The following is a 26,906-nucleotide window of genomic DNA, read 5'->3' on the forward strand; positions in this document are numbered from 1 at the left end:
GTCATTTCTCTTTGCTCTTATGCTGACCATCTGTTGATTTTAGTGATCACAGCATGCTATATGGAGGCAAGACAACTAAAGTCATTAAACTGTCAAGAGATTCTTGACAGAAGTCAGTTTTGTAACTCACTAAAGCTGACAGAGATCCATGTCTTTATCCAGATTTAGATCGTATTGTGCATGTGATGCCAAGGCCTCTCTTTCCTGTTGATGCCCAGAAATCATGAATGTCTCAACTAATGTCACAGGTCAGAGGATGTGTGTCTCTGTCATTTCCCCTTCAGCAAGCTATATTTTACAGACAACATTGACACGTTTTTGGGGAATCATATTCCGATGTAAAGACCTTCATGTGTTCATTTAAAAACATATTAAAAGGAACTTAAAAATAACTTCCCAGCAAAAAGAACGTTCCCCTAACGTTAGCATATTATTTTTGTGGAAACCAATTCCTAATGCTTTAGTAACATTTTATAAAGGAGTGAACATTCCCAGAACGTTCTGTTAGCTAATTCATTATCCATATACTTAAAAATCCATAAAGAAAGCATGTAAGATATTGTCAAGCCATATGTTACATTCAACCCCTCCTTTCCCCTCAAAAAAGATATTTCCTTTAACTTGTCATCATCAAAAATCTGCTTGAAGTGTGTGCAGGGGAAATGGAGTGGGCTCCTCCGGTGTTTACCCCGGGAATGTCGAGGACAGGATGCTGAAGCCTAGAGGAAGCCCTGACGGCAGACTCTCAGCGCTCAGAGCAGCTCGGCGTCAGGGAACTCATCATTATAGTGCACATCTGGCTGTGAGACGAGTCCTGGACTCCCCTTACACATCTATAACGACCTGCATTGACTTTGTTTGGCGGCGGGTAAATTCTACATCAGCCTGATTTGCTTCATCTTTCTCTGTTTATATCTCGTCGTTTATGAATCTCGTCCCTCTTTCTTCTGTATCCAATAGAGCAGAAGCACCAGTGAGGGTTGAACCCCCTCACGACAGTGGCTGCTACTGAGGAAGGACACTCATAGAAAGTCAAAGAGACACGTCATGATGGAGTTGAGGATCCAGCTGGTACCCACAGGAGAAATCATACTGTCTCCAGGGAAAAATGGAGAGATTTACTGCCAAGGCTGCAATAATGTAAGTCGATTTAGATCAAATCTCCTGCTAAATGAATAAGAGTCAGTCTAAGACAAGAACAGACTCTGCAACTGTATCAGAAAAGCATTCAAAACTAATTTGGATAACTAAATAAAGACAAATTTCTTAACAAATTGCTTATAGCTGTCAGGATATGTTGTGCTCAGCGAAGCATGTCATAGATTTGCATGCCCTAAAACCGAGGCTCATTAGAATTTTCCATGCTGTAAGCAAGATCTTGATTTTCAGCATATGCTTGTTTATAATAAAAGCAACACTTGCAAGTGATTGCAATAAATGCATGGTGTTTAGATTGTGATAATCCTTTTGAAAAAATACCAAACTACCCAATACACTGATTATTAACTCATTGAAAGATTCAGCAATACATAGCTGTTTTTTATATGGGTTGTATAGTTAATATTTGGATATCTCTATAGGTTTTTCCACTGACCATATAATGATTTTGATGAATAGGTCTGGATTGATCTAATAATACAGTCCAAGGAATGTGGGGTTTACACTAAAACCTGTCTGTGTGCAACGAAAATGACCATTAACTCTGACAGAAGTTTGAATGTTTCTTATGGATTGCATAAATGTTCCTAGTCTGGGTGGCATAAAGGAAAGGTGTTGCCTATGAGTGTCACAATCCTTTAGCTCAAATATGCTTAGTTTTTCTTCCTACTTAGTTTGAAAATCATTCTTTTGACTTGTTTCGCTCTGTTTGAAGATCTTTCTTTATGGTTCATTTGGTCTAGTGGAATCTAGCTGATAAGAATATATTTTGCACATATTTTGTTAAGAAAAAAACGTTTCTAATTTGAGAACCACTTAAAAACCACACAGTTTAGAATTAATTTAATAGCGGTTGGAATGGAATGCTACTTTGGTGAGGAAATGACACAGAAAATTCCGGAACAGCATACTTTTCCAGACTTTCTGGCAAGGTCGTGTCACCCTTGCTGTGTGTGTTTGAGTATGAGTAGGTCTGAGTGGGAAAAAGAGAGGGAGGTACGTTAATAAGGAGAAAAAAACTCTGTACTAGGGGTGTAACGATACCCTCATGTCACAATTCGATATACATATCACGATACTGAACTAACGATACAATATTATTGCGATACTCCAAGACATATTATAAAAGGTTAACAAAAAAATGTACTGTTGATTAAAATGCTAAATTTGATATTACATTTTGGGTGTAAATGAATAGGCTTGATCTTGGTGCTGGAAACCCAATGCACAGGACAAGTGATACCAGAATAAAAATATTGATAATTCTGAAGCTGAAAATACAGAATTATTTTAGACGAATATGCTTGTTCTCTGTCACTGACTAGATATATTTAAAATAATGTAGGCCACTTTTTACTGGTAACATCAGACTTTTGGCATTATCAGGACCCACAAATTTCCCCACATTGCATTATTATACATTATATTCAACATTATATAATTTAATGTAGTACTGACACTAAAACTCTGAAAACTTTTTTCTCACATAGTAATTTATTACATTTTGGGTGAACCATCCACGATACATATTGTTGTATTTTTGTATTGTGATATATTGTGACACAATATATTGTTACACCCCTATACTGTACTAGGAAGGAACAATAAGTGTAATGCCTATTTCCACCTGACTGGTGACACACCCTTTAGTACAGCCTGTCTGTCCTACATTGCCTTGTAAACAGGATACAACCTTTCCTCTCGGTTCAGCCGGTCGGCACAAATGTGCTTAATGTCAGTCCAGGGTTTGGTGGTCTGAAATTTGAAGAGCACAAGGGCAGAATCGATCACTTCACCCTCTGGCTACAGCATGACACTGCACTTGACTTGGATTAGCAGGCGTGAGGTCACCTTGACATGGGGTTTTTTGTTTCAGCAGTGTTTATTGATATGGTGGAATGTTTACGGCTTTCCTTTCACAGGGAATACGTTAAATACTGTGTGTGTGTGTGAACTGAAAAAGAGTTGCTCAGAATGAATGGCTGCGATTCTGTCCCTCAAATCACATCAACACATTTAACTGGTTACTGAATGACATAATAAAATTAAGACCAGTGCAATAAAATCTGAGAAAATGGTTGATTTGAGCACAATAATGCCAGAAGTAAAGCTCTGTAGGACTTGAAATGTGATTTTCAGTAGGCATACATTGCAATGGGACTAAGCAGAACTAAAACCTGAAACCAAAAAAAAAACTTTTTTGTTACTTGAAATAAACATGAACTGAAATGACACACAATATAGGCATATGAAAAAGCATAAAAAAAGCTTGATGTACTAAAATAACTGCAATTTAGACACCAAGGGCCCTTGAGAAAGATTGAAGACCTCGTTTACACATTCATTGGAGGTGCTACTGTGTCTTCTGTGTTGTCAGTAGAGGGCGATATAACGCTAGCGTGCTTTCGAGTAACGCACACCTTATCTCAAGCTATCATACCTCAAGATTTATATATTTATTTGTAAAAAATATAGTTATTTTTGACAGAAATCACACATACAAACGAGTCTTTTCGCTCTGAATAAGCACTTATGCTTATTGTTTTGAGGAAAGTAAGCAGTAGTCTACTGTTATTTCTGCTTTTACATATTTAAAATTATGCTATTTAATAAATAAATAAAAATCAGGCTAGTCTTAATCGAAACGCCCTATTAATTTTGATTAAAAGCTCATAGTTTTACTGTGATGAAATAAGAGTTAAAGAATATTTTATTAGTCGTGGGATTGGTCAGGGACTTCCTGGTACAGTGACTCTCGTGCGTGTGCGAGTGAGCGAGAGAAAGAGGAGGGCGGGTGCCTGTGCCGGCTGGTAATTTTTTGCTTCAAACCATTACTGAGTACATGTCCTACATATGGCATAAACTAGAGCATGACTATCTGTTTATTTAACACATCAGTCTCCAGTAGTCATACATCTGCTCAAGTGATCTAAGCGACTTCTGTGTCACACTGAGGTAAATATTCTGGTCGGTGGGATTCATTCACACAAGGAACAAGTCCAGATTGCAGCTCAAGTTTGAGAACAAGTTTTCCCATCACTGCTGAGTTTCTCTTATGCAGTATTACAGTGAGCGACCGGTGCTTTTGGACATTGCGGGAACTGAAGTTGGTGTGCTTTATTAATCAAGGTAAGTGAGTACTTTGCGTGCCATTCATTTTAAAAGCACAATGTCAGTTTACGCTACGTGACGTATTAGTGTTGAATTCACACGTGTGTGTGTGTGTGTGTGTGTGTGTGTGTGTGTGTGTGAGAGAGAGAGAGAGAGAGAGTGTCAGTGTGAGGATAATATTTCGTAAAGATTGGTTTCTCGCATATTTGGTATGTCCGATTGGTGAACGAGTCGTATATTTCTAATGAATCGGTTGAAACGATTCGCCAAATCGGACCGAACGATCTTTCGAGAATCAGTCAGACTTGACTAATTGCTGACAAATCGGACTGAATTAGTCAGAGCAGCAGTTCTTAAAAGTAACGTTACCAAACCTGAGAAGCTTTGATAGTAAGAGCATTTGAAGAGAGGCAACCGAGGATTAACTTAACTGATGGCGAAATACTCTTAACTAAAACAGAAATATTTAAGTAAAAATATGTGACGCACTCGTTTATTGTAAAAACGCAATAAAAGCGACCACATGACTACGCCATAATGTAATATAACTTTTTGAAGCGTTTTTTGTTGTTGTTGTAACAAACGGTTCGAAAGAACTGATTCGCGGAAAAGAGTCGGACTTGATGTTTTCGCTTACTAGGCTTGTACGTTAAGCTCCCTACTTAGACAGCATTTTATGGCATTGCAGCTCAACAGGGTTTTATGCACAGCAACTGTCAAGTGTTATGACCACATGGATCTCTACTTTACTCCATGTTATCCATTTAAATAACTTCCCTGATCTGTTCAGATCTTGATTCAAGTGCATGATGGTTATACAAACAAACCCCTATCTCCAAAAGCTGTGAAACAATACTATAAGATATACATTGAGCTCCATTTCTTAGGGAGTGATTTGGGCGGCTTCAGACCACATTTTATTCCATGATGACAAGAGGAGTTGAAGGAGACCAGCTGTTAATAACTTCCATGCCAAACTAACCTCCCTCAGTCCAATTACATTGGGAATTCCACTGGGAATATACTATCAGCATCACCCTCAGAGACCAGGCTTGTGAAATTTGTGTAGAATGCGATTTTTTTTACTATACTGTGTAGGGTGTGTAAATAAGAGTACACAGCACACACCTGTGCGGTCTAGCAGCCCAGCACTGATGACATCTTAAGGTCGGTGGCAGGTCATGTCCTCAAGTGTCCTCACTCACATCCCCCCTCATTCCTGTTTCCATGTGTTGCAAATCCTAACGAAGATACGCCTGTCAAATTAAATGGATTGCTTGCAATGGGACCCTGCACTGCATTTTTTTTAATTGTGCAACATTGCATGCATGGTGTAACTAGTATAATTGACAACAATTAGGAGCTGACAGTTGCTTATGCTTATGGATGAATAATGCTATAAGCAGTTAAGCTTTGCTGTGCGTTTTCCAAGAACTATTACAACATTTATTTTCATTTAGGATGGTTGTGTTGCAAAAAAATAGTCTTGTTAAGTAAGACATCCCTGCAAGCCAAATTAACTCAGGGTTGTAATTGATACATGGTGACTAACAATGCCACATTCTTTGGGATGGAGCATATTTTCAGAGCAACGGGACTCTGGTTTTTGGCCGGGAGACAATTTTCCAGCTGTCCCCAGACAATTAGTTTCTACGTCTGTCAGCAGCGAGCCATATTAGTGTGCTGTGTGTGTGTCCACTTTTCCATTGTGCAAGGAAACATAGTCTAACTTTGTGTTAGGCCAAAACATTTGCTTTATCCACTGTTGAGACTTCTTGTTTAGTCTGTTTCTTTATCTTCCAATTACTTTATTCATCATGTTTATGAAGATGGTGAGATTGCGGGGGAATATTTGGTTCAGAGTGGGAGGGCTGGTGACATATGTGGCTGTGCAAAGCAAACCCGGCCCTTCCCTCATTGCTGGTCTGTCAACGTGTCCCAGAGAGATCTCAGAGGGGATACACCTGTGTCTGAAATGCTCAGAACAGGAAGTTCTCAGGGTTAACCAACCACATAAACGGGTCTCTACCCGGCTTTAAGCTGAAGCTGCATTCTGCACCTGATTGACTGTTCATTTGTTGTAGCATTAGTTTTACAGTGAGGAAAATAAGTATTTGAACACCCTGCTATTTTGTAAGTTCTCCCACTTAGAAATCATGGAGGGGTCTGAAATTGTCATCGTAGGTGCATGTCCACTGTGAGAGACATAATCTAAATAAAAAAATCCAGAAATCACAATGTATGATTTTTTAACTATTTATTTGTATGATACAGCTGCAAATAAGTATTTGAACACCTGAGAAAATCAATGTTAATATTTGGTACAGTAGCCTTTGTTTGCAATTACAGAGGTCAAACGTTTCCTGTAGTTTTTCACCAGGTTTGCACACACTGCAGGAGGGATTTTGGCCCACTCCTCCACACAGATCTTCTCTAGATCAGTCAGGTTTCTGGGCTGTCGCTGAGAAACACGGAGTTTGAGCTCCCTCCAAAGATTCTCTATTGGGTTTCGGTCTGGAGACTGGCTAGGCCACGCCAGAACCTTGATATGCTTCTTACAGAGCCACTCCTTGGTTATCCTGGCTGTGTGCTTCGGGTCATTGTCATGTTGGAAGACCCAGCCTCGACCCATCTTCGATGCTCTAACTGAGGGAAGGAGGTTGTTCCCCAAAATCTCGCAATACATGTCCCCGGTCATCCTCTCCTTAATACAGTGCAGTCGCCCTGTCCCATGTGCAGAAAAACAACCCCAAAGCATGATGCTACCACCCCCATGCTTCACAGTAGGGATGGTGTTCTTGGGATGGTACTCATCATTCTCCACGTTTAGTGGAATTATGACCAAAAAGTTCTATTTTGGTCTCATCTGACCACATGACTTTCTCCCATGACTCCTCTGGATCATCCAAATGGTCATTGGCAAACTTAAGACGGGCCTTGACATGTGCTGGTTTAAGCAGGGGAACCTTCCGTGCCATGCATGATTTCAAACCATGACGTCTTAGTGTATTACCAACAGTAACCTTGGAAACGGTGGTCCCAGCTCTTTTCAGGTCATTGACCAGCTCCTCCCGTGTAGTTCTGGGCTGATTTCTCACCTTTCTTAGGATCATTGAGACCCCACGAGGTGAGATCTTGCATGGAGCCCCAGTCCGAGGGAGATTGACAGTCATGTTTAGCTTCTTCCATTTTCTAATGATTGCTCCAACAGTGGACCTTTTTTCACCAAACTGCTTGGCAATTTCCCCGTAGCCCTTTCCAGCCTTGTGGAGGTGTACAATTTTGTCTCTAGTGTTTTTGGACAGCTCTTTGGTCTTGGCCATGTTAGTAGTTGGATTCTTACTGATTGTATGGGGTGGACAGGTGTCTTTATGCAGCTAACGACCTCAAACAGGTGCATCTAATTTAGGATAATAAATGGAGTGGAGGTGGACATTTTAAAGGCAGACTAACAGGTCTTTGAGGGTCAGAATTCTAGCTGATAGACAGGTGTTCAAATACTTATTTGCAGTAAGTATGTCTCTCACAGTGGACATGCACCTACGATGACAATTTCAGACCCCTCCATGATTTCCAAGTGGGAGAACTTGCAAAATAGCAGGGTGTTCAAATACTTATTTTCCTCACTGTATATGAAGTTGAACTTAACCCTATTTACTTTGTAATGCGCGTTGCTGGTTTCATTGTGAATGATAAATTTGTCTTAGTATTCATTCATCAAAATATTCAGCCTCTTCAAGTCCCACACTACTTTTTGTTCTCGTTCAATATCCTGTTTTGGAAATGCATGACATTACTGGAGTAAAATGGGTTGCGAACGCCTTTCATGTTGACTTTAAACATTTAGTCTTTAGCTTAACATTGCAGAGTCTTTCTTCAGTAGATAAAAGGGTTCTTCGTGTAATTGTGTGGTACAGAGGAACAGAGTGGCGTTCGACTTGATAGCCTTTATTTACATTATAAAGAGCTCAGCAAAGCAGGTTTTAATCTAGTTTTTTTAGTTTGAGAACTGGAGGGAGCACAGGGTAAGAAAGAGACTGTGGACTTGTGTTGTAAATGTCTTTATGCCCTGTGGTGAGTCATGAGCTCATTGCAGGATCTGCAGTTTTTCTTAATTTAGCTGTGGCTTTTCCACTTGAAATTTCCCATCGAGGCCCTGCCCTTGGACTCCATTCTGCTCCATATCAAGGAAAAACGGCAAAGGCCAGACCAAAAACTTTTATCGACAGCTCTAAAACTTGGATGGTTTATTTTAATGGCATTTTATTTGAAACTATCGTTCAAAAGTTTAGGGTCAGAACGTTTTTTTTTTTAAAGAAATTAATCATTTTTATTCAGCAAGGACAAATTTAATTGATCAAAAGTGACAAATAAATGCTGTTCTTAAACAAATGTATCACTGTTTCCACAAAAAAATATTAAGCGGCACAACTGTTTTTATATTGTTAAGAAATGTTTCTAGAGCACTAAATCAACATTAATGAGATTCCTAATTAGGGATGCACCGTTTAAGAAAATCTTCGCCGATACCGATAATTCATGATATTTGAAAGCCGATAACCGATATATTGGCCGATAAATTAAATGAAAAATTTGAATGTACTTTTTGAGAACCTGATTACAAAAACAAGAGTATCTTCATTAAATCCATGTCACAAGCACAACATTCTAATGATGTTCTCATATGTGGCCTAAATGACAGACTTGTGCTGCACATGTTGCACTGAACTGCATTTTCCTTTTTGAAGTGATTCAATCATATTTCAAGCAATTCAAAACCGCCATGGCGAACAGTGCGCACCAAAAAGTGTCTTAGTTGAAGGAAATAATCCATTATTTATCGGCTTTAATATATCGGCCAAATTTTCTTATCAGGCCGATAACTATAACATTAAAAATTTGAAGAGTCCAGATGCAAAAGCCTCTAAGTGCCATCTGAAATTTTCTTCTAGAATGGTCATTTTTATCAAGTTTGTATATTTAAGTTCAGTCATTTCACTTAAATGGCAATGAAAATTACCTATTAATTGTCATTTAAGTGAAATTATGACCATGACCATTCTAGAAGAAATTTTCAAATGGCACTTAGAGGCTTTTGCATCTGAACGCTTCATTTACATATCTCAGCCGATACTGATATGGTGGCCGATATATCGTGCATCCCTATTTCTAATCGACTTAACATCATAAGACCCTGAACTTTTGAACATTATTTAAAAAATTCTGACTTTCAGTGCATTAGATTTACCAGAGAGTCAGTCAAACATTTTCTAATCAGTCAAACGTTTTCTCATTTCTCATATATTAAGCTAAATGGCTGTTATTTGAGATTGCAGATATGTTTACATGCTTATATTACTCATCTTGTGCTGACTGTGTATTTTAGGAGCTTAAGATCCTGGTTTGCTTAGTGACACACATACACAGACTACTGATTAACCTGACAGTGTTAGATATTCTGTAATCCATCAGGGATCCTTTCCCCTGGGATTACAATCTCCCATGATTGACAAGGGCGGACACTGGGGCTGGAGTTGAGGGATTATTGTAACATGAGTTTACATTGCTTCTTCCAGAGGTGCGCTTAGAGATGAGATTACAGCAGAGATTGCATCCTTTCACTGTGCCCCCATGTTATTTTAAATCAGCTTGTTCGTGCCTGTTTGCATCCATTGTGTTTCAGCACACATGCTCCACAGACATGAACAAGGCAGGAGCTCTGCTCCATGTTCCTTCCCGAGCCTCAATGACCTTTGTGACCCTTACCCACTGAAGATAAAACCATGGTGCCCTTAAAGCATGAGAACGAGTTGGCAACTGGATATATCACAGATATGAATATGACACAGTTGGCAACTGGTTATATATCAGCATATTTTAAAATGAAGGATTTAAAGTTTTTCATTTTTGAAAAAGATCATTATGTGTTATCTTGTTCATGGTACCATCCTTCACATGCTTACGTCCTCAGGATAAATCAAATCTTAGTCTTTATCAGAGACCTTTGAAGTGAAAACTTTATGAGCTCCTTTCACTTCTCACGATCATGGTGAGATCTGTAAGGCATGGGTTAACCTTTAACCAGGCTCACTCCTGCATGGAGATAAGTCATGCAATCCAGGCCAGGTGTGGCCTTGCACCCAGACCGCAGAAATGTGCATATTGTGCCTGAGCGTTCCAGAGCTGTTGACCATTTTAACAAAATATATTGTCTCCATAGTGGTCATGGTTGGAAAATCAAGGATGGATTCAGAAGCATAGAGTAAAGTAATGCTAAAAAAGTTGTCACTATAGGCTAGTTGACTTGCACAGTTTTTACTGCACTGAAACAGGTGCTTCCAGTTGAACGAAATAACGTTTCAAAGGTTTGATGTGATGCCGCTAACTTTAGCACATTTAGTCTGGTTGGTGTACTTGTTTTTCACTGTGAACGCACTACTGCCCATGTGTGCAAAATATTACGCACCTTGAGAAAAAGATTGAGTTCGTATTTAAAGTCAGTATGTCATAGGCTACTAGTTTTACTGGAGTTAGAAGAGTCACAATTCATAGGCTCTTGCACCCTATTATAGGGGGGCCTGTTTAGGAATTTTATCGCATGTTGATTTTGGTGATATCGCAGTAGAGATAAAGAAAGTGTGTGAAAACATAGTCCAGGCATGTTTCAGAGCGTTCAACATCAGATTTAGATTCACCTCATTAAAGCACCTCATTTCCCACACATGGCAGTTGCTTCCAGACGTGGAGTGACTCAGTTAAAAAAACAAGTGATTGACTATGTAAGACGTAGTAATAAGCTCTTCCAGACAATGAAAGATCTTTTATATATGTGTATTCATTCACTGGAAAAGAATGGATGTTGTCATTAGAATTGGATTTGTTGTCATAGATATTGAGCACATCCAGGTCAACAATTGTCTTCAGATATGTTTTTACATTTTTAACCTAACTTTTAAATCAAGACTACCTTTTAAAAGTTTGGGGTCACTGAATTAAATTTATACTTTTATTCATCAAGGATGCATTAAATTCATTAAAAGTGACCGTAAAGACAATTACAAATGATTTCTATTTTAAATAAATGCTGTTCTTTTGAACTTTTTATTTATCAATGTTTTATTTATTTTTAAATCCCAAAATTATCATGGTTTCCTGAAACATATTACGCTGTACAACTGTTTTTCAACATTGATAATAAGAGAATGTTTCTTGAGCAGCAAATCAGCACATTAGAACGATTTTTGAGTGATCATGTGACACTAAAGACTGGAGTAATGATGCTAAAAAATTCATCTTTGCCATTACATTTTTAAATATATTGAAATGAACAACAGTTCTTTTAAAATTTCTAATAATTTTACTAACTTTACTGTATTTTTGATCAAATAAATGCAGCCTTGGTGAGCATAAAAGACTTCTTTCAAAAACAACTGACCACAAACACTTGAACAGTAGAGTATAAGATGCTAAAAAAGGTTTGTCTGGTGCAAAAATAGCCCCCCAAGTTAACACCCCCTGCTCCTGAGTACTCAAAATGGGGGAAAAAGTTAGACGAAATGACTAAAATGCCCATCCCTATTCTGAGTTTGTCTATATACAGTCCCACTGGGTCAGCTGTAAGACTGGCCAAAAGTTAATTATTTGTCCTTTTGCACTTCCCTAAGGAACCGCTGGTATCTCATAATTATGGCTGTAATGTGTGGAATGGGTGTGGTGACTCTCTGGTCCCAGTGCACAGAACTGTCACGTTTGTGCAGCAGCTGAGTGTCTGGTCAGCAGCTGGCCGTCGTGCCAAATGGTCTACGACTAGATGTTGCACAGATACGTTGTGTTGACTTCACCCCATGACTTGCATTTGAGCAATGCAGGATAATGAAATGATAGTGTCATAGCTGAGATGTTGTAATAGGCCATCTTGTCTTTTCAGTGTTTTCCTTCTGGAGCAGAATATTTTCACAATGGAATTGCAAACTTTTTTTTTCCCTCCTTTAATGTTACGTTTCAATAAAGTCTCAGAATGAACCCACTACAGTACATTCATGAAGTTATTTAATTTATTTAGCATTTATTGAGTAAGTCAGGCTTTCTTGGGTGTCTGTGACATAGGGACCTCCATGCTTTTACACCATTCAGAATGGTGTTGAGAATGACTTTTAAATTCAAATTCAGTCCCTGAATTTGAATTAAATTTGTATCGATGTAACAAACAGGATGCAGATTTGTAATGAAATGTAAGGAAGTTGATTTAAAAAAATGTATTAATTTATTTATTCATACAATAATTTTGTTTGGCTAAACAAAAGCCAGTTTGACTAAGTTTGAGTGTTGCTTGATGGTCTTTGGCTCCAGTAGTGTAAGCAGCGTTGCAGTGCTTGAGAGAACTATTGAACTTTTAGTGAATAATTGTTTTAAACACATTCCTTTGAGTGGGACACTTTGAGGTGAGAGGGGCAACTGTAGTCCGTCGGACTCTGAAATCTGCAATCGCGCTTTGTGTTTTGTCAGAAACAGTCTGATTGCTGCAGATCCCCAAAGAAGCGGAAAACAGGAAGGTCCGTTATCTGTATTTTCAAGGATTGTTATGCAGTCCATTTCCAGTGGATGTGGTGTTGAAAATGAAATAGAAACATCTCTAATTGACCACTGACAGCTCAACTGCCTTGACTTGTCAGTAGAGGAAGAGATCTCAGATCATCACATCTTTTACTCAACACTAAGAGAGCACCCTACTAGGGATGCACAATATATTGGTACCATATCGATTAGCAGCTAATATTAGAGGCTTTTTACACTTATCATATTGGACTGTGTTGGATATTTAATGCTCATTTCCCTTAGTTTTACATTTAGATTAGATTTCCTTTTAGATTAGATTAGATTAATCTTGTTCTAAACACTAAAAAATTCAGCAAACCTCAAAATGAATATCCATTTTTCATATTGTATGTTATGATGTTGTCATGCCTTAATAATAAAAAAAAAATGCTGTTTATTTTTCAATTATTTAAATAAAAACTATAGGATTTTAATAAGTTACTTTTCTTACGGATTCTTATTGGCTGATGCAGGTGCCCTGAAAACAGCTTGTTAGAGGCCAAAGAAAGAAAGACAGAGCTAGGAGGTGACGGTGTCATCATTGTTCCATCCTCCATCCCCTCAGCATTGCATAGAGACAGGAATCCTTGTGGGAACCCCCTGTCCCACGCTCAGAAGCATAACCTGCCCTTATAAGGCATTGTGGGTATTCTAAGATCTCGGAGGAGGAGACTTGAGCATTGCCAACCCAGCTGCTGTATATGAAAGCAATGGGAGATCCAGCTGGCCCTAAGCAGCGCCGCTATGCTGTGCTTCCAGACCAGTCCTGGAAAAACGAAGGGCCGCTTGGGGGTTGGGTACAGGGCTTTTGCATGAGTAGGATGTTTGGAGTTCCTCTGACGAGTACAGTCATGTCCACTCGTACCTCATTGCAACTTCTTTGGTGAGAAAAAATTAATGCTGTGGTGAAGTAATGCTTTGTCCTTTCCTCTTCTCCTCCCTTATAACCGGTTGGCTGCTGCAGAAGTAGGCGTGTTTTTGGTGGCTCCCACCCCTAAATGTGTTGGTAAGAGAGCTAAAAGTGTGATTGATGTTTTTTCACTTGAGATTTCTTCCCTAATAGATCATTTCACTTCTGTTGGAAAGCCTTGATGGATTATTTCATTATGAAAACCTAAAAGAAATGCCTGCTTCTGTTCTTGTACGGCAAAGAATTGAAAAGTATGTTAGATATTTCATACATATACCAAATTTTTATTGTAAACAGTGTGGCTCAATGAAATACATTTATTTATTTACTTACTTATTTTTATAAAATAATATATACACATATTGAATATATAAAGATGGCCAATAAATATGAGAAAATATAAATAACTCAAATGTGCTGAATATATATTTTATATTATATTTTGAAATATAGTTAAAATATATATCTGAAAAAACATAGCTGTATGATTTTAAGTGGAAAAACGTGCATCCTTTTGTATAAAGAACACTGTATCCATGGGTTTTCCAAATCATCTGAATGATTAATGTGCCATGGACATGAGCCCGGTTGGGTTTTGGAGAGGAACCTTCCTTCTTGTCCAGAAAACACATCATTTTAAAGCCTCCAGGTTGTCTGGAAATGTGTTCGTCCTGTTCAGTGGAGCAAGCTTTACACCACCACGTGAGGTACTATATGACTCAAAAAGCCCAGATGAAGAAGGGATGAGAGGAAACGAAAGAAGTAAATGAAGCTGTGAGCTTCACTCTCAGTCAACTTACAACTTCCTGACGCACGTTGCCACAGTGACCTTGTTTAGTTATGTCACAACATTGATTTCTACATTCTGGTGAGACGGTATGGGTTTCCCCCCGTCTTTACCTCTCACTCTCTCTTTCTCTTGTTGTCCCCAGTGCTGTGCTGACTGTTTAACACCCACATTACATTCTTCTGTTCTGACATCACACACTATCAGCTTTCTCTCTGCTTTTTCTCCTCCAACATTCTGTACACCTCCCTTCCTCGTGTACTGCCTTTCAAATAGCATGTTTAATGGGCGTCCCGTAGGTTGCTTCTTGGTTTACTTTCTTTGTATGTGTCTGCTTCCCTCTGCAGGTCTCGTAAATGTAAAAATTGTTCCACTTTTTTTTTTTTTGTGGTTCACTCACCGGCCCTCATGTCATTCCCATCCTCCACTTCCCATGATACTTTAGGCCTTTTCCCAGTATCAGGCTTTTCTCACCACTCCCATTCATTGCTCAAGGCCATGACACATTAGTAAACAAAGAAGGACTTATTGTCATTGTTGGATTTTTTTGCAACCATATTCTCAGGGATAGTCACAGTAAGGAAGGGAGAGTAAAGGGATGGTTCACCCAAACGTGTCAGTGACTTATATGATTAATGTGAATGAATAGTGACTTAAATTATGTCTGGTTATTACACAAACCTATCATAGTGCTACTTTTATGGTGTTTTTTTGTGCCTTTTTTGGAGCTTGAAAGTTCCCCATTGATTGCAATTGCTTGAAAAAGTGCAACCAGAACGTTGCTCAAAATTTCTCCTCCTGTGTTCCACGGAAGAGAGACATTTTTGGTCATTTTTGCGTGAACTATCCCTTTAAGTCATGAACAAATGTGAAAAGTGAAAGCAAGATCACAATAATCACAGAGTTAGTTTGTTTGAATGGTCAACCAGAACAGAGAGGAGGTGTGTTGCTTATTCCAGTTAAACCCAACTAGGTTTTTTTGAAGTTCATTCATTACACTCAGGTCTTTTCTTAACTTCAACGCTGGCCATATTGTTGAAGGATAAACACGGCCATCAAAGTTTATAGCTTTGATCTTCTGCCCCTCTGTACCATCCTCTGGCCGACACAACCGCTTCTACAAATAGACCTGTCCTAGTGTGAGAGTATAAATAGGCTTGTAACAGAGTAGGTGGAGAGTAGGAGGGAGGGGCAGAGAGAGAGAAAAGAGAAGTAAAGGAGGTGGGAATGGATTGAGCAAGTACAAAGACCAAATATTTTCATAAGTCTCATTACACACAATTTGAATTAAAATGCCTGTCTCGCCCACATCATTAGGTCCTGACCAGGATCCAATTCCAAATAAATGATGTGGACAGATGATTGTGGTCTGGGACAAAAGAGATTGAAACATGATTTGTTTGTGCATGGGTTCCTGAGAGCTGGCGGGAGGTTCAGAGGAGGCTGGCAAACATAGAAGAGTCTAGTGACTTAACTATGACTCCTCTCTGAGAGGCAGTCTGCAGCGGGGGAAACGTGTGTCGGGCTGTATGTACAGACTTCCCCTTTTAAAAATAAAAAAGTCATGTATTTTAGGATTTACATCATTAATTGTTGGCCTGTCGTTCCAGTTCTTAAGAGGGTTTTTAGAAAACACTCAAACACTGACACTGAAGACTGGAGTAATGATGCTGAAAATTCAGATTTGCCATCGCAGGAATAAATTACAGTTTAAAATATGGTAAAATAGAAAACAGTTTTAAATTGTAATTATATTTCACAATATTAGATCAAATAAATGCAGCTTTGGTGAACATAAGAGACTTTTTTTCAAAAACATTGAAAAAATCTTACCGACCCCAACATTTTGAACAGTAGTGTAAGTCAAACTAAACAGTGTGTTGTGTACTTTTGCCATCACAAGTGAAATAAATACTTTTAGAGCATAGTGGGCTATAAATATGCAAACTTAAATTCTGCAAATGAGAAAATTCTCGATGCGGAATGTGTTCTGTTGAGTGATAAAGAGAGAGGAAGTGAAGAGCATTGACCCTGAAAGTGGCCTAAAATGCGAGTATACGCGACAGGCATGCAGGGAAAAAAGTAAGAGTTTCCATTGCTAATTTCCCACGGATGTCATTTGGCCACTATAAGGAATAGAACGCCCCACATAACAAACAAAACCTCAGAGTGTTTGTTTCTCCGCCAAAACGCCATGTGAGGATGTGTGAGTCCTGCTTTGACAGTGACCTGAAGGAAGACTCTGAGTTCAGAGAGTCTGGCACACTCTGAGTCTGACACAGTGGTTGATGCTTTATGAACTGTTTATGTCGTTTCAAATCTGCATGACTTACTTTCTTTTGAGGAACACAAAAGAAGATATTTTACAGAATGTCCAAGTGGCTGTTTTGCGTACATGTAATCAACACACTGAATAACTAAATGAAGTAATGTGAATAATAACTAACTAAATAAATAAACTTCCCCAATAAGAATAAGTGCATAAATGATCCAATGCGGAAATTGTATTTTAATTTAATTTAATCATATGTGTATTTAATGATTTTATAATGTATTCGATAAATTAATAATAATTATTACATTTATTAGGTCTTTAATTATAATGTAATATATTATATATATATATATATATATATTAAATATAATATATTATAAATATGAGGGGTAACTGTTTTTTTCAGTATTATTTACAACAGGATTTGCATTTTCATGGGTTTAAATAAAATATTTTTTTATAACAGACAATAAAAAAAAACGTTGTGCAAAAAATTAGCATTTTTGTGCATGTAAAAAAATGAACTTGATTCTCAAAAGTCAATTTTGCGACAGCCTAATGTAACATTTTTGACAAGTAACATGGAATTTATTTAAGCCACGGAATAAACTTAATTCTGTAAAAGTATAATGAACTACGCAAAAAGCATTTAGAACATCTCCAGCACGTTTTATAATTACTTGGGTTGGGTGATGTCCCAAAAATTGGCAGTTTTATAGTAAAACATTGCGATGGACGATGATATCGTAAGCACTTTTTATTTTCCTTTATCTCTTTACATAAATATTTTTTCCTACTTAAAAACTATAATTTCGTTATTTTACTAACCCAACTAATTACTCATCCGGGCTTTCCAATAGGTTGCACGTAAAGGGAACAAAAGTAGCACGATTCTTTCTGCCAGTCGGGCTGCAGCACAGAAGCTGTATACAGCTTTGCAAGAATCGCCGAAAATTCCGTGATGGGCCCACGGAAGAATTCCGTGAAATGAACACGGCCCCTTAAGTTAATGAAAAGATCGTGGGTGGGCTTACGTTTCCATAACATGCGGGACAACAACGGGGCGGTTGGGTTTAGTAAAAGAAGAACGGGACGGTTGGGTTTAGGAAAAGAAGAACGGGACGGTTGGGTTTAGGAAAAGAAGAACGGGACGGTTGGGTTTTGGAAAAAAAAATCCGGTCGGTTGTGTTTAGGAAACTTGACACGCGGGATCCCCGGTCTCCTGGGTGAAAGTCCTGTGTTGTTTGACCCATCCACCACCCCAACCATCCGGATTTTCTGCCTTTCATACTACTTGCTACCGTAGTCGCTCTTAATGCTACGGAATCGTGCTGACCATCACGAAAAAAACCCCAGATAAATGTGTCCGTGTACACGAATCAATAGATTATTACGTGACCATTTCACGAACTGCCGTGAGACTGGGCTGGTCTGACAGGGTAGGGGGGGCATGGCATCACGGGCACAACCCTAATAATTACCCCCCCCCCAAAAAAATTGTTCACCCCCTCATGCTCGTTATCACATCCATCAAAAGCTTAGGCTGGCAGTCGGTTTATAGGCATCAATCACTTCACTGAATACTTGCCAGCTAAGAACATATTACCTTATGATCCATCTGTTTTCAAATCCACATAATTTGGATAGCATGACATTGATGTCTGTCAAAAAATAATGTACACAATACACGGTAGTATTTACGAGAAACAGAGGTCCAGGGAGAACACGCACACGACCGGATGTTTTGGCTACATTATTGCTTTCCGAGAAGTGGGTGAAAATGTCTGCTTGAGTGGCTTCAACATGCTTACTGTCAGAGACAACAAAGTACATAATGCATAATGTACGCGAGTATAAATTTGTTCTTCATTCGCCAAAATTGAATCGGACTGATCAGGGAACTGAGTGAAATACTTCACACTGCATGCTAAAGAGAATAAACACCAATCCACTTGAAAAACTTCACTGGGTTAGTGAACACGTGTTGGTTTTGACATGTTTTCATCCTTTGACATCCTGATTTGAATATTTTCTATATTTGACTGATATTTTTTTCAGAATTTTTTTGTTAAATGAGTGTTCTTGAGATGAGTTCCTGTAGTCGTCCAATTTGACTTTCAAATGCTGATGCAATGTATATTATAAACTTGACGGGTGATTTTTTTTTTTTTTAAATAAAATGTAGTTTGATCACCATCTTCTCAGTTGTTTAGAAGATTAAGTCAATTATCAAAGTTTGATCAAATGTTAATTTTCCAATAAAAGATGATACAATTTTAGATGATTTTTTTACATTTAGCAAACTCATATATGCTTTTGTTGTATGGAAGATAGTAGATACAGCATTTTGTTTCATGTGGGAAGTAAAAAAAAGACTTTTACGTTTTAATTTTTAATTAAAAAAAAACAACTATTGCTTTAAGTTCTGTCTATCTCTTCTCTATCAGTAGATCTTTGCTCTATCATATTTGGCTCATTTCTAGGTACAGTAAGGTGGAGCACTAACAAATTGCCTTATTGCCCGATATTAAAGGATGGCGTTAAGACAGCTTTTGAAAGATGGATCAAAGCAACCCGGATCAGACAGTGGGTTGATTTAGAAGCTGTTCCTTAGACAACCATTGTAATCCATTGACTGTAGCCACTCGTCATAAATTCATAAAGTTTTTAAGAGCACACATACTGATAGAAAAGCGTGTGCATGCTTAGCAGATCGAGAGCAAATATAATGTCCAGTGACATAATTGCGCCCGCTCTTCTTACACGCTGAACCTGTAATGTCAATGTTCCCAGAGAGAAAGAGAGAGCAGCTCATACGTCTGGAAAATATTACTTAGATTCCTGCAGGCGGGGTCTCTGATTATGTTGGCATAAGTGGGAAAGGGAGCGAGTGAGAGAATGAGAGATTGATAGGACCGAAAGAATAGTGGAGGATTTATATGAATCACAGTGTGCAATGCTGCATTCCTATATTTTGCAACTTAAATTAAATCCTGCTTCCCTGCGCACAGTTATGTCATTTGGAGTGTCCAGTAGAGGGCGCTGCTTTGATTATGGTCAGTGGAAGTGACCTTGGTTAAGGTTTTACCTGAGTGTGGACTGAACAGGTGGTGTGATGTGTTCTTACTGGGTGGAGAGGAGAAAATGGGGTGTGTCTTCATACATTAACCCTTTGCCCTACACCAGAAAGACTCTATAAAACAAAAGTGCTGATGCATAGCCATTTTTTCAGTCTCATTACGTTGATTTGCAGAGAGCTTTCGTAAAACTTTGACACAATATTTTTTAGCTGAATATAAATAATTTTCTTCTTGGTTTTATCCTTCATTTTATCTGTACTATCTCTTTCTCTATCTGTTTATCTCACAGAAACAATAGCCATAAATCATCTGTGTTAATGCCTGTGAGTGACATGAGGTTATAAACTAAAAGTTAAGCACCATAAGTGATTGTGATCTGTGCACTATGAAGTGCACTTGGCCTGTTTTTCTTTCTCGGGCAGCTGAGCCACGTTTGAGCACATTAATTACCTTCTTGACGGATCCTTATCTGAAATCTGCCTCAGATTTGCTTCAGCATGCACTGGCGCAGCATGGAAGGAGGGAGGAGGGAGGAGGAGGAGGAAAATTCACTTGGGAAAATCAGTTAGCTGCATATCATCCAACATGCAATGCTAGGTACAGAGCTTTCCCGAGTTCCAAATACCAAATCCCTGAATTCTCATGAAGTGTCAGCATGAGACGACGTGTTTTCCTATTATTATTTCGTACACATTTTGTTTGTAATATTTTCTTAAAGAGGCACAGGATGGTTTTTAAGGGCAGGCACATGCAGGGCTACTACAGGGGGGCTGGAAAGTTTTAGCTTTCACTGTAAATCCCATTGCAGGAGGATAGAGCAAATGAGTCGAGGAAGGCTGAGAGGGGGAGTGTGTCACTTTTCAGAAGGACTGACTTGTGCCTCCGTAGGCAGAGAGAGAGAGAGAGAGAGAGAGAGAGAGAGAGAGAGTTAAAGCTGAAAGTTAAAGCTGAAGAAATGGCAGCTGGGACGCTCCCACACATGGTGCAGACAAAGTTAAAATAACAAACTCTGTACACTTTCTCAAGTGAGAGCCGCTGTTTTGGAAATACTAATAATTCATACACTTACAGCAACAAGCTGGGAAGAACGGGAAGATGAAGTACCGAGGCATGGTAAGAACCACAGCATGCTCCATACTAAACAAAAGCAGCTGGGAGAGATTTCTGCAATGTCAGCGAGGGTCTTATGAAAGTGAAATATGTGGTTCTGGTCCAAAGTTGTCAATTTATTTTGTGTCTAGAATATGTAATGCTTTGCTAGCATGGCTGGAATGCAAGTATGACACACAGGGAATCATCTATCTATCTATCTATCTATCTATCTATCTATCTATCTATCTATCTATCTATCTATCTATCTATCTATCTATCTATCTATCTATCTATCTATCGTGTAATGTACACATGCACACACAAACACACACACACACACACACACACACACGTATATAGATATATGTATATGTGTGTGATACAGTAAATAGTTTTACCAATTTGTTATATTAATTTATAGTGCCTGAGGTTTAGGTATTTCACTGAAATGAATTTTTTTTCCTTTTTAAGTACATTTTTGTATGTGTTATCCATTGGCTAGGTTGTTCATTAAAGAAGAGTAACCTCGACAACGCAGGCATGAATATCGGCCGATCTCGTCTCAATTATGTAGTGAAATGGTGATATAAATAGTGAAAATCACTTTTCCTCTGAAAAGAAGGATTTTGAGTTTTGTTGGTCCAAACAACCAACTTATGCTTATCTTAACTTGTGCTTATCCTGTATCTTGGGACCTTCTTTCATGCTGAACATTCTGACAATCAGTATCTATGTTCATGCCATAGTGTCATCTCACAGTGAAGCAATCTCTGGCTTTGAACCAGCAGCAGTCACTGTTAAATTCCAGGCTATCTTTCTGAGTGAGAGTGAGAGAGATATTGAAACTGGCGTCTGTCATCGAGCCATTCCACCCTACTACATTTCTTCCTGTCTGTGTCATCCACGACCTTCCCCTGATAGCCAACAGAAACTTCAAGAACAAGCACTCAAGATTGAGACCGTCATTGTTTGAGCTTTGTGTTTCTGAGGCCTTTCACCATTCAATGTCATGAAACGCTACGAGTCATTTGCAGAGCATCATTTCATATTCAAATAAACACACATTGCGGTCTGCAGTACTTTAGATGTGCACATTTTGTCGTAGGCAAATAAGTGCAGAGGGTTGATGAATATCTGACATTAGATTTATGGTATCTGGTGCAGTTTCTCACGAGATTCCATTGAATTGCTAAACAGCTGCACTGTTCACAGGAAGATCCAAATCTTAGGAAGAGGAAATTAAGTTAACATATTGACATGCTGCTCTGAGTGACCTTGGAGATTTGAAATGGTTAGTCTTGAGATATTTAGGAAGGCCATAGCTATACATCTATATATGATTGTGCAGGAAAAGCTGTAAGAATGAAACTAGCCGGAAATACTGTGACGGCCCCTTAAGCAGTTTACAGTTCTCCCGACTCATGCTCTTCAAATGCCCTCTGGACGTGAATGCCTTGCATTGTCCGGCAGGCTGAAATGAAGGATAACCGGTCACTTTATCTTTTCTAAGTCAAAAAGTATGTTAGTGAGTTTGGCATGTGGAGGGGGTGCATGTGATGTAAGACTCTTCACCTGTTTGGACAGAGCCAGTCACACCTGTCTGTCAACTTTCCCCCTGGAGTTTGACAGCCACCAGCTGACTTTCCAAACCAACCCCTCAACACAAGGACAGCCATCGACTCAGCAGACTAGCGTGAATTACAATGCCACCCATGGAATTTCTCACCATCTGGGTGGTGGTAATTAAATGAGCATTGTAAGACGTCTTCTGTGAAGATTTGTTGATGAATATGGCTTGATTAAAGGATGATATAATATGATGCGCAGAAAGGCACATGTTGGGGTCTCTGTGTGCAGATTTTGATTGTTTTAAGCACTTAGAAGTGTTTCATATCAGTTTCATGGCTATGAACAAGCTCTTTACTGTTGACATGCAAAACGGGGGCAAAAAAGTTGCATTACATTTGGAGAAGTGCTAAATATGTTTTTCCCCCTCTGACCAGCTGCATGAATCTACGTCGCAGGAGTCTGATCTTTTTGCACTTTCCAAAAAAACAAAAAAGGAAAATAAACAAACAAGAATCCCACACTCCTCCTCGCATGTATCATCATTGGTTTTAATATTGTGGGAAGCCTCTTTGAGTGTTTCTTTAAATATGGGCACCTTTGGCCCCTGTGCACATTTTAGTAAATGAAGTTTCCTAAAACATTGCATACTCTGACCAGTTTATTTAATTTGCATCTGTCAATTTTGTCCTTTTTTTCTGAAGTATCATACAAATTTCCACTACAGTGTCATTTCCTTGTATTTGACAGCTTTAGGAGTGGAAATGACATTTTAACTTAAACTACTAACTTGGCAGTTATACTTGTGCATTGGGGTAAAATTGTTTTCACACAAGAAATCATTTTTACACAATATATATTGAATTAAATAATTATTAATAATATAATAAACACAAAAAGTTGACTTTTTTGTAGTTTTAATATTCTGCTGGGACAATAATATGGCCATACTTGGAAAAACACCTTTATGAATCTATCATCATTTTTAATGTAGCTGTGCCTCTCCACAAAATTCTGTGTCTCCACCCCTTGTTCTTTCCTGCTGCCAAGCAGGAGAGGAAAGAAGAGCGAGGTAACAAGTGAGCCAGATGACTCAATCAGGATGGAAACAGTTGGTAACCTCAAAAGCTTGAAATCATAAGCAAGCATACAAGATTTACTTTTCGCCATTCCCAGTGAAAAGGGGAGGAGCACATGACTTTGCTCTGGATATCTAGGAATGTGCCCTTTATCCACTGCCTTCATTAACTATGAAAAAAATGCACAACACATTCCCTTCTTGTTCATCGACCAGGAGTTGTTAACTGTACAGAATCACTGACTTGCCCTTAGAGAAATTAAATATTGAAGTGTTTGACTTGCTCGTTCACTCTTTCAAAAAATCAATCTTTGTAATCATAGCTCTGGTCCCTATCAGTCTGTTTCCGAAGACTGCTAATGTCTTTTTGCAATGTGAGAAGCGCTGACGAAGGCAGCTTGACTCGGCAGATCTCCCTGACTCAGCTCTGCTCACAAGAACCGAGCAAATCGCTAGGATTTTGGAAGGTCGAGCAAAAGGCAATTATTGTTAAATTCTTCCCAGTGACTTTATAAGCACAAATCTCTCCCTTCTTGTTACTTATTTTTTAAAGAAGGTTAGAGTGAAATGGATAATGAATAATTTGCCCAGAGTTGTTTTGTTTTAAGATCAGCATTTGGAAAAAATTAGCACATGACAAAGGGTCGTAGCTTGCCTTAAAGACCAGCAAGCTTGGGGAAGGGGACCAGGGGTGGGAGCAGGAAAACAAATCCATAAAGAAGAACAATGGTGTAATGACGCCTGTTTCTTTAGAAAGTAGCATAGGAAGGAGACTTGGTGAGACGAGGGTCTGCCTTCTGGTTATAGCATATTTATTGGTGTAAATGAATGGTTGGATTCATTTGTGTTGGTTTTTGGCAGCTCAAAGAGATTTTACATCTGATGCCCAGATAACTAAGGGTGCTCCCATAAGGATTTTTGGGGCCGATATCAGTGGAAACAATATTGGCTGATACGATCACCGATACCGATCACAGAAATATATAATACTATTCTTAACAACAATATATTTTAAGTATAAAAAAATGAAGAGATGAGAAAGTATCATGAGTTGACAACTCTTTATTTATTGGCAAGAAACATGCGTAATACATTCCATTCCCTGAGGTGATTAGGAACAGCTTAGAGCTTAACAAATATAGCAGTGAAATGAACAAAAATAAAAAACAGAACAGTCTTTATCAACAGAAAGTAATCAAATGTAAAACAACACTGCATAGTCTTCACTGTATAAATTAGCCTAAATATAGATGAATCATACTAAATCTACTAAAGAGCAATGAGTGTTTTCTTGTTTGATTAACATTAATGACTAGCCTGGCTCCGCCCTCCTGCGTACTTCCGCTCAATTTCCCTTCAGTACTACGTCTGGGATTGTGGTGTATTCTTTGGTTTTCTCCGGCCAAATTTTTGGCGGCCCAATCAGCGAACAGAGGGAGTGGCTGAGAACGATGACGTTGATGTCGTGCGTTAGTTTGAGTTGTAGGGTTATGTCACGACCAAAGGTTAGCGATTGGTTATGGCAGATCCAGAGTGACTCTGGGCAGATCCAATAGTTTTAAACTTCAACAGAATACAAGGAAGTTAACGCTTGTCAATGGAGAGAGGCCAGACTCTCTGTACAAATGAAATGTACGAGAGTCTGGTAGAACCAGGCTAATTAATGACATAGACGGCAGCAGGAATATTAGGCTGCTGTCACTTTAAGAACGATTGCATAGATCCTATATACTGATACATATGTGACTTTTTTTCTCAACTGTTTATGTTCACTTGAGACATAACCGACGGTGTTTAAGCAAATACTCACCAAGCTGGGAATTTCTGTGTTTAACTTTTTAGGCTTAAATTTATGGGCTCATGTACCTCTCTCATTCGGCATGTTTCTAAATGTTTCCATGGTTGTGATGTAACATTTTAATAGCTAACCTGTTATTTCTTTTGTAAACAAAGCTTTTGGCTGGACATATTATTCTTGAGTTGACCAGCTGATGATGTCATGGTCTGTCTAACCAGCATGTTTAGTTTTGATTATGACTCAACCACCAATTATTACCTGTCAGTCCTGCGTCACTGCAGAATATACAGACAAATAACAAGTAGATGCGATTAAGCCAAGATTAAGTGTGTCGTATGTTCACTGCACACTGCTCTAATATGTTTTTCAAATATGATCGTTGGGAATGAGTGTCTGCACTCTTATTAGTTTGAATCGAATATGTACACTACTACACTTGAGCTAGCAAGTAACCACCTAGCAACCATCCAGATCAACCTAGCAACCGCATAGCTATGAACTATTCTCTCTGAACACCTTAACACTGCTTATTTTGTCTGCATTTGTCCGGGTTTTGTCCTGAATGATGAATTACACTTGAATTTCGATCTGGTTCTGATTGAAATGCAGAGCATTTAAATTTGGTTTGTCTAATTTATGAAAACTAGATTCCATGTGGGTGTTTCATGCAGATTGCATGAAACCAGATTTGAGCTGGAAAGTCGAAACCGGCCTAATGGGGAACAAGAGCGAGAGTTTGCAAAGCTGTGTCAGACTTTCAGAATTGATGCAGCTCTGTTGGGGCATTCAGCAGGCTGACGGATTGGGAATGAAGTCACTTCCTGGCACTACACTTGTCGACTGTTCTCGCTCGGCTGTTATGTTTTTCTTACTGCTTGTTTTTTCCCACCGTTAGCCTCCCTCTCGTTGTAGTTGTTGAACATCACCTTAATTAAAGTGCTTGCTCAGGTGTGCTGTATCTGTCTCTCTCTGTCTCTCCCTCCAGGGGACGGCTGCTGCTGTGTCAATAGCAAAACAACAGCCGTGGCAGCTGGTGCATTCACACAATGTGACTGTGTGTATTTCAATGCATAATCACGCATTTGTTCATCTGAGGGTGTTTGTGTGTATGTGTGAGTGGGTGTAAGTGCGCTTTTCTGTTTCAAGCTGGGAAGTGTCACCCATAGTCCTCTTTGATCAGATGACAAGTGACCTGCTAGAAATTAGTACATTTTTGTGTCCTACTAATTTATGCCTGAGCTAAAGAGCATCTCTGGACAAGGATCGACAGCTTAGGTTTTATCGACACCATGGATTTTTCAAATATTGGCGATCTAATGCGGAAAACCCAGGCCGCCATTGTGGAGAAGGGTTTTCACTTTAAAGATACAGATGTGGTAATAAATGTGAGTATGATTGCGTTTCTGTTTTCACAGCACACTTGAGTTTGGGTGGAGTTTGCAGTGATGTAGCCACA

General features: G+C 38.8%; 1 protein-coding gene across 6 annotated transcripts in view; it reads left to right on the forward strand.

Annotated features, from left to right (window-relative positions):
- Nucleotides 1-711: 711 nt before the first annotated feature.
- Nucleotides 712-26,906, forward strand: part of myo1cb (myosin Ic, paralog b) — a 44,327-nt gene continuing 18,132 nt past the window's right edge. The window contains exons 1-2 of one of the 6 annotated variants that reach the window (XM_084126960.1): nt 712-868; nt 961-1,140. In XM_084126960.1, coding sequence (XP_083983086.1) covers nt 1,048-1,140 — 93 coding nt within the window. In that variant the 5' untranslated portion in view covers nt 712-868; nt 961-1,047. Of the gene's footprint in view, nt 869-960; nt 1,141-3,919; nt 4,288-20,739; nt 21,030-26,724; nt 26,836-26,906 lie in introns of those variants that run through there. The other 5 variants (XM_084126959.1, XM_084126963.1, XM_084126962.1 and 2 more) reach the window with 5 other exon arrangements.

The sequence above is a fragment of the Abramis brama genome (assembly GCF_963993115.1).
Source record: "Abramis brama genome assembly, chromosome: 10".
NCBI classification, from domain to species: Eukaryota; Metazoa; Chordata; class Actinopteri; order Cypriniformes; family Leuciscidae; genus Abramis; species Abramis brama.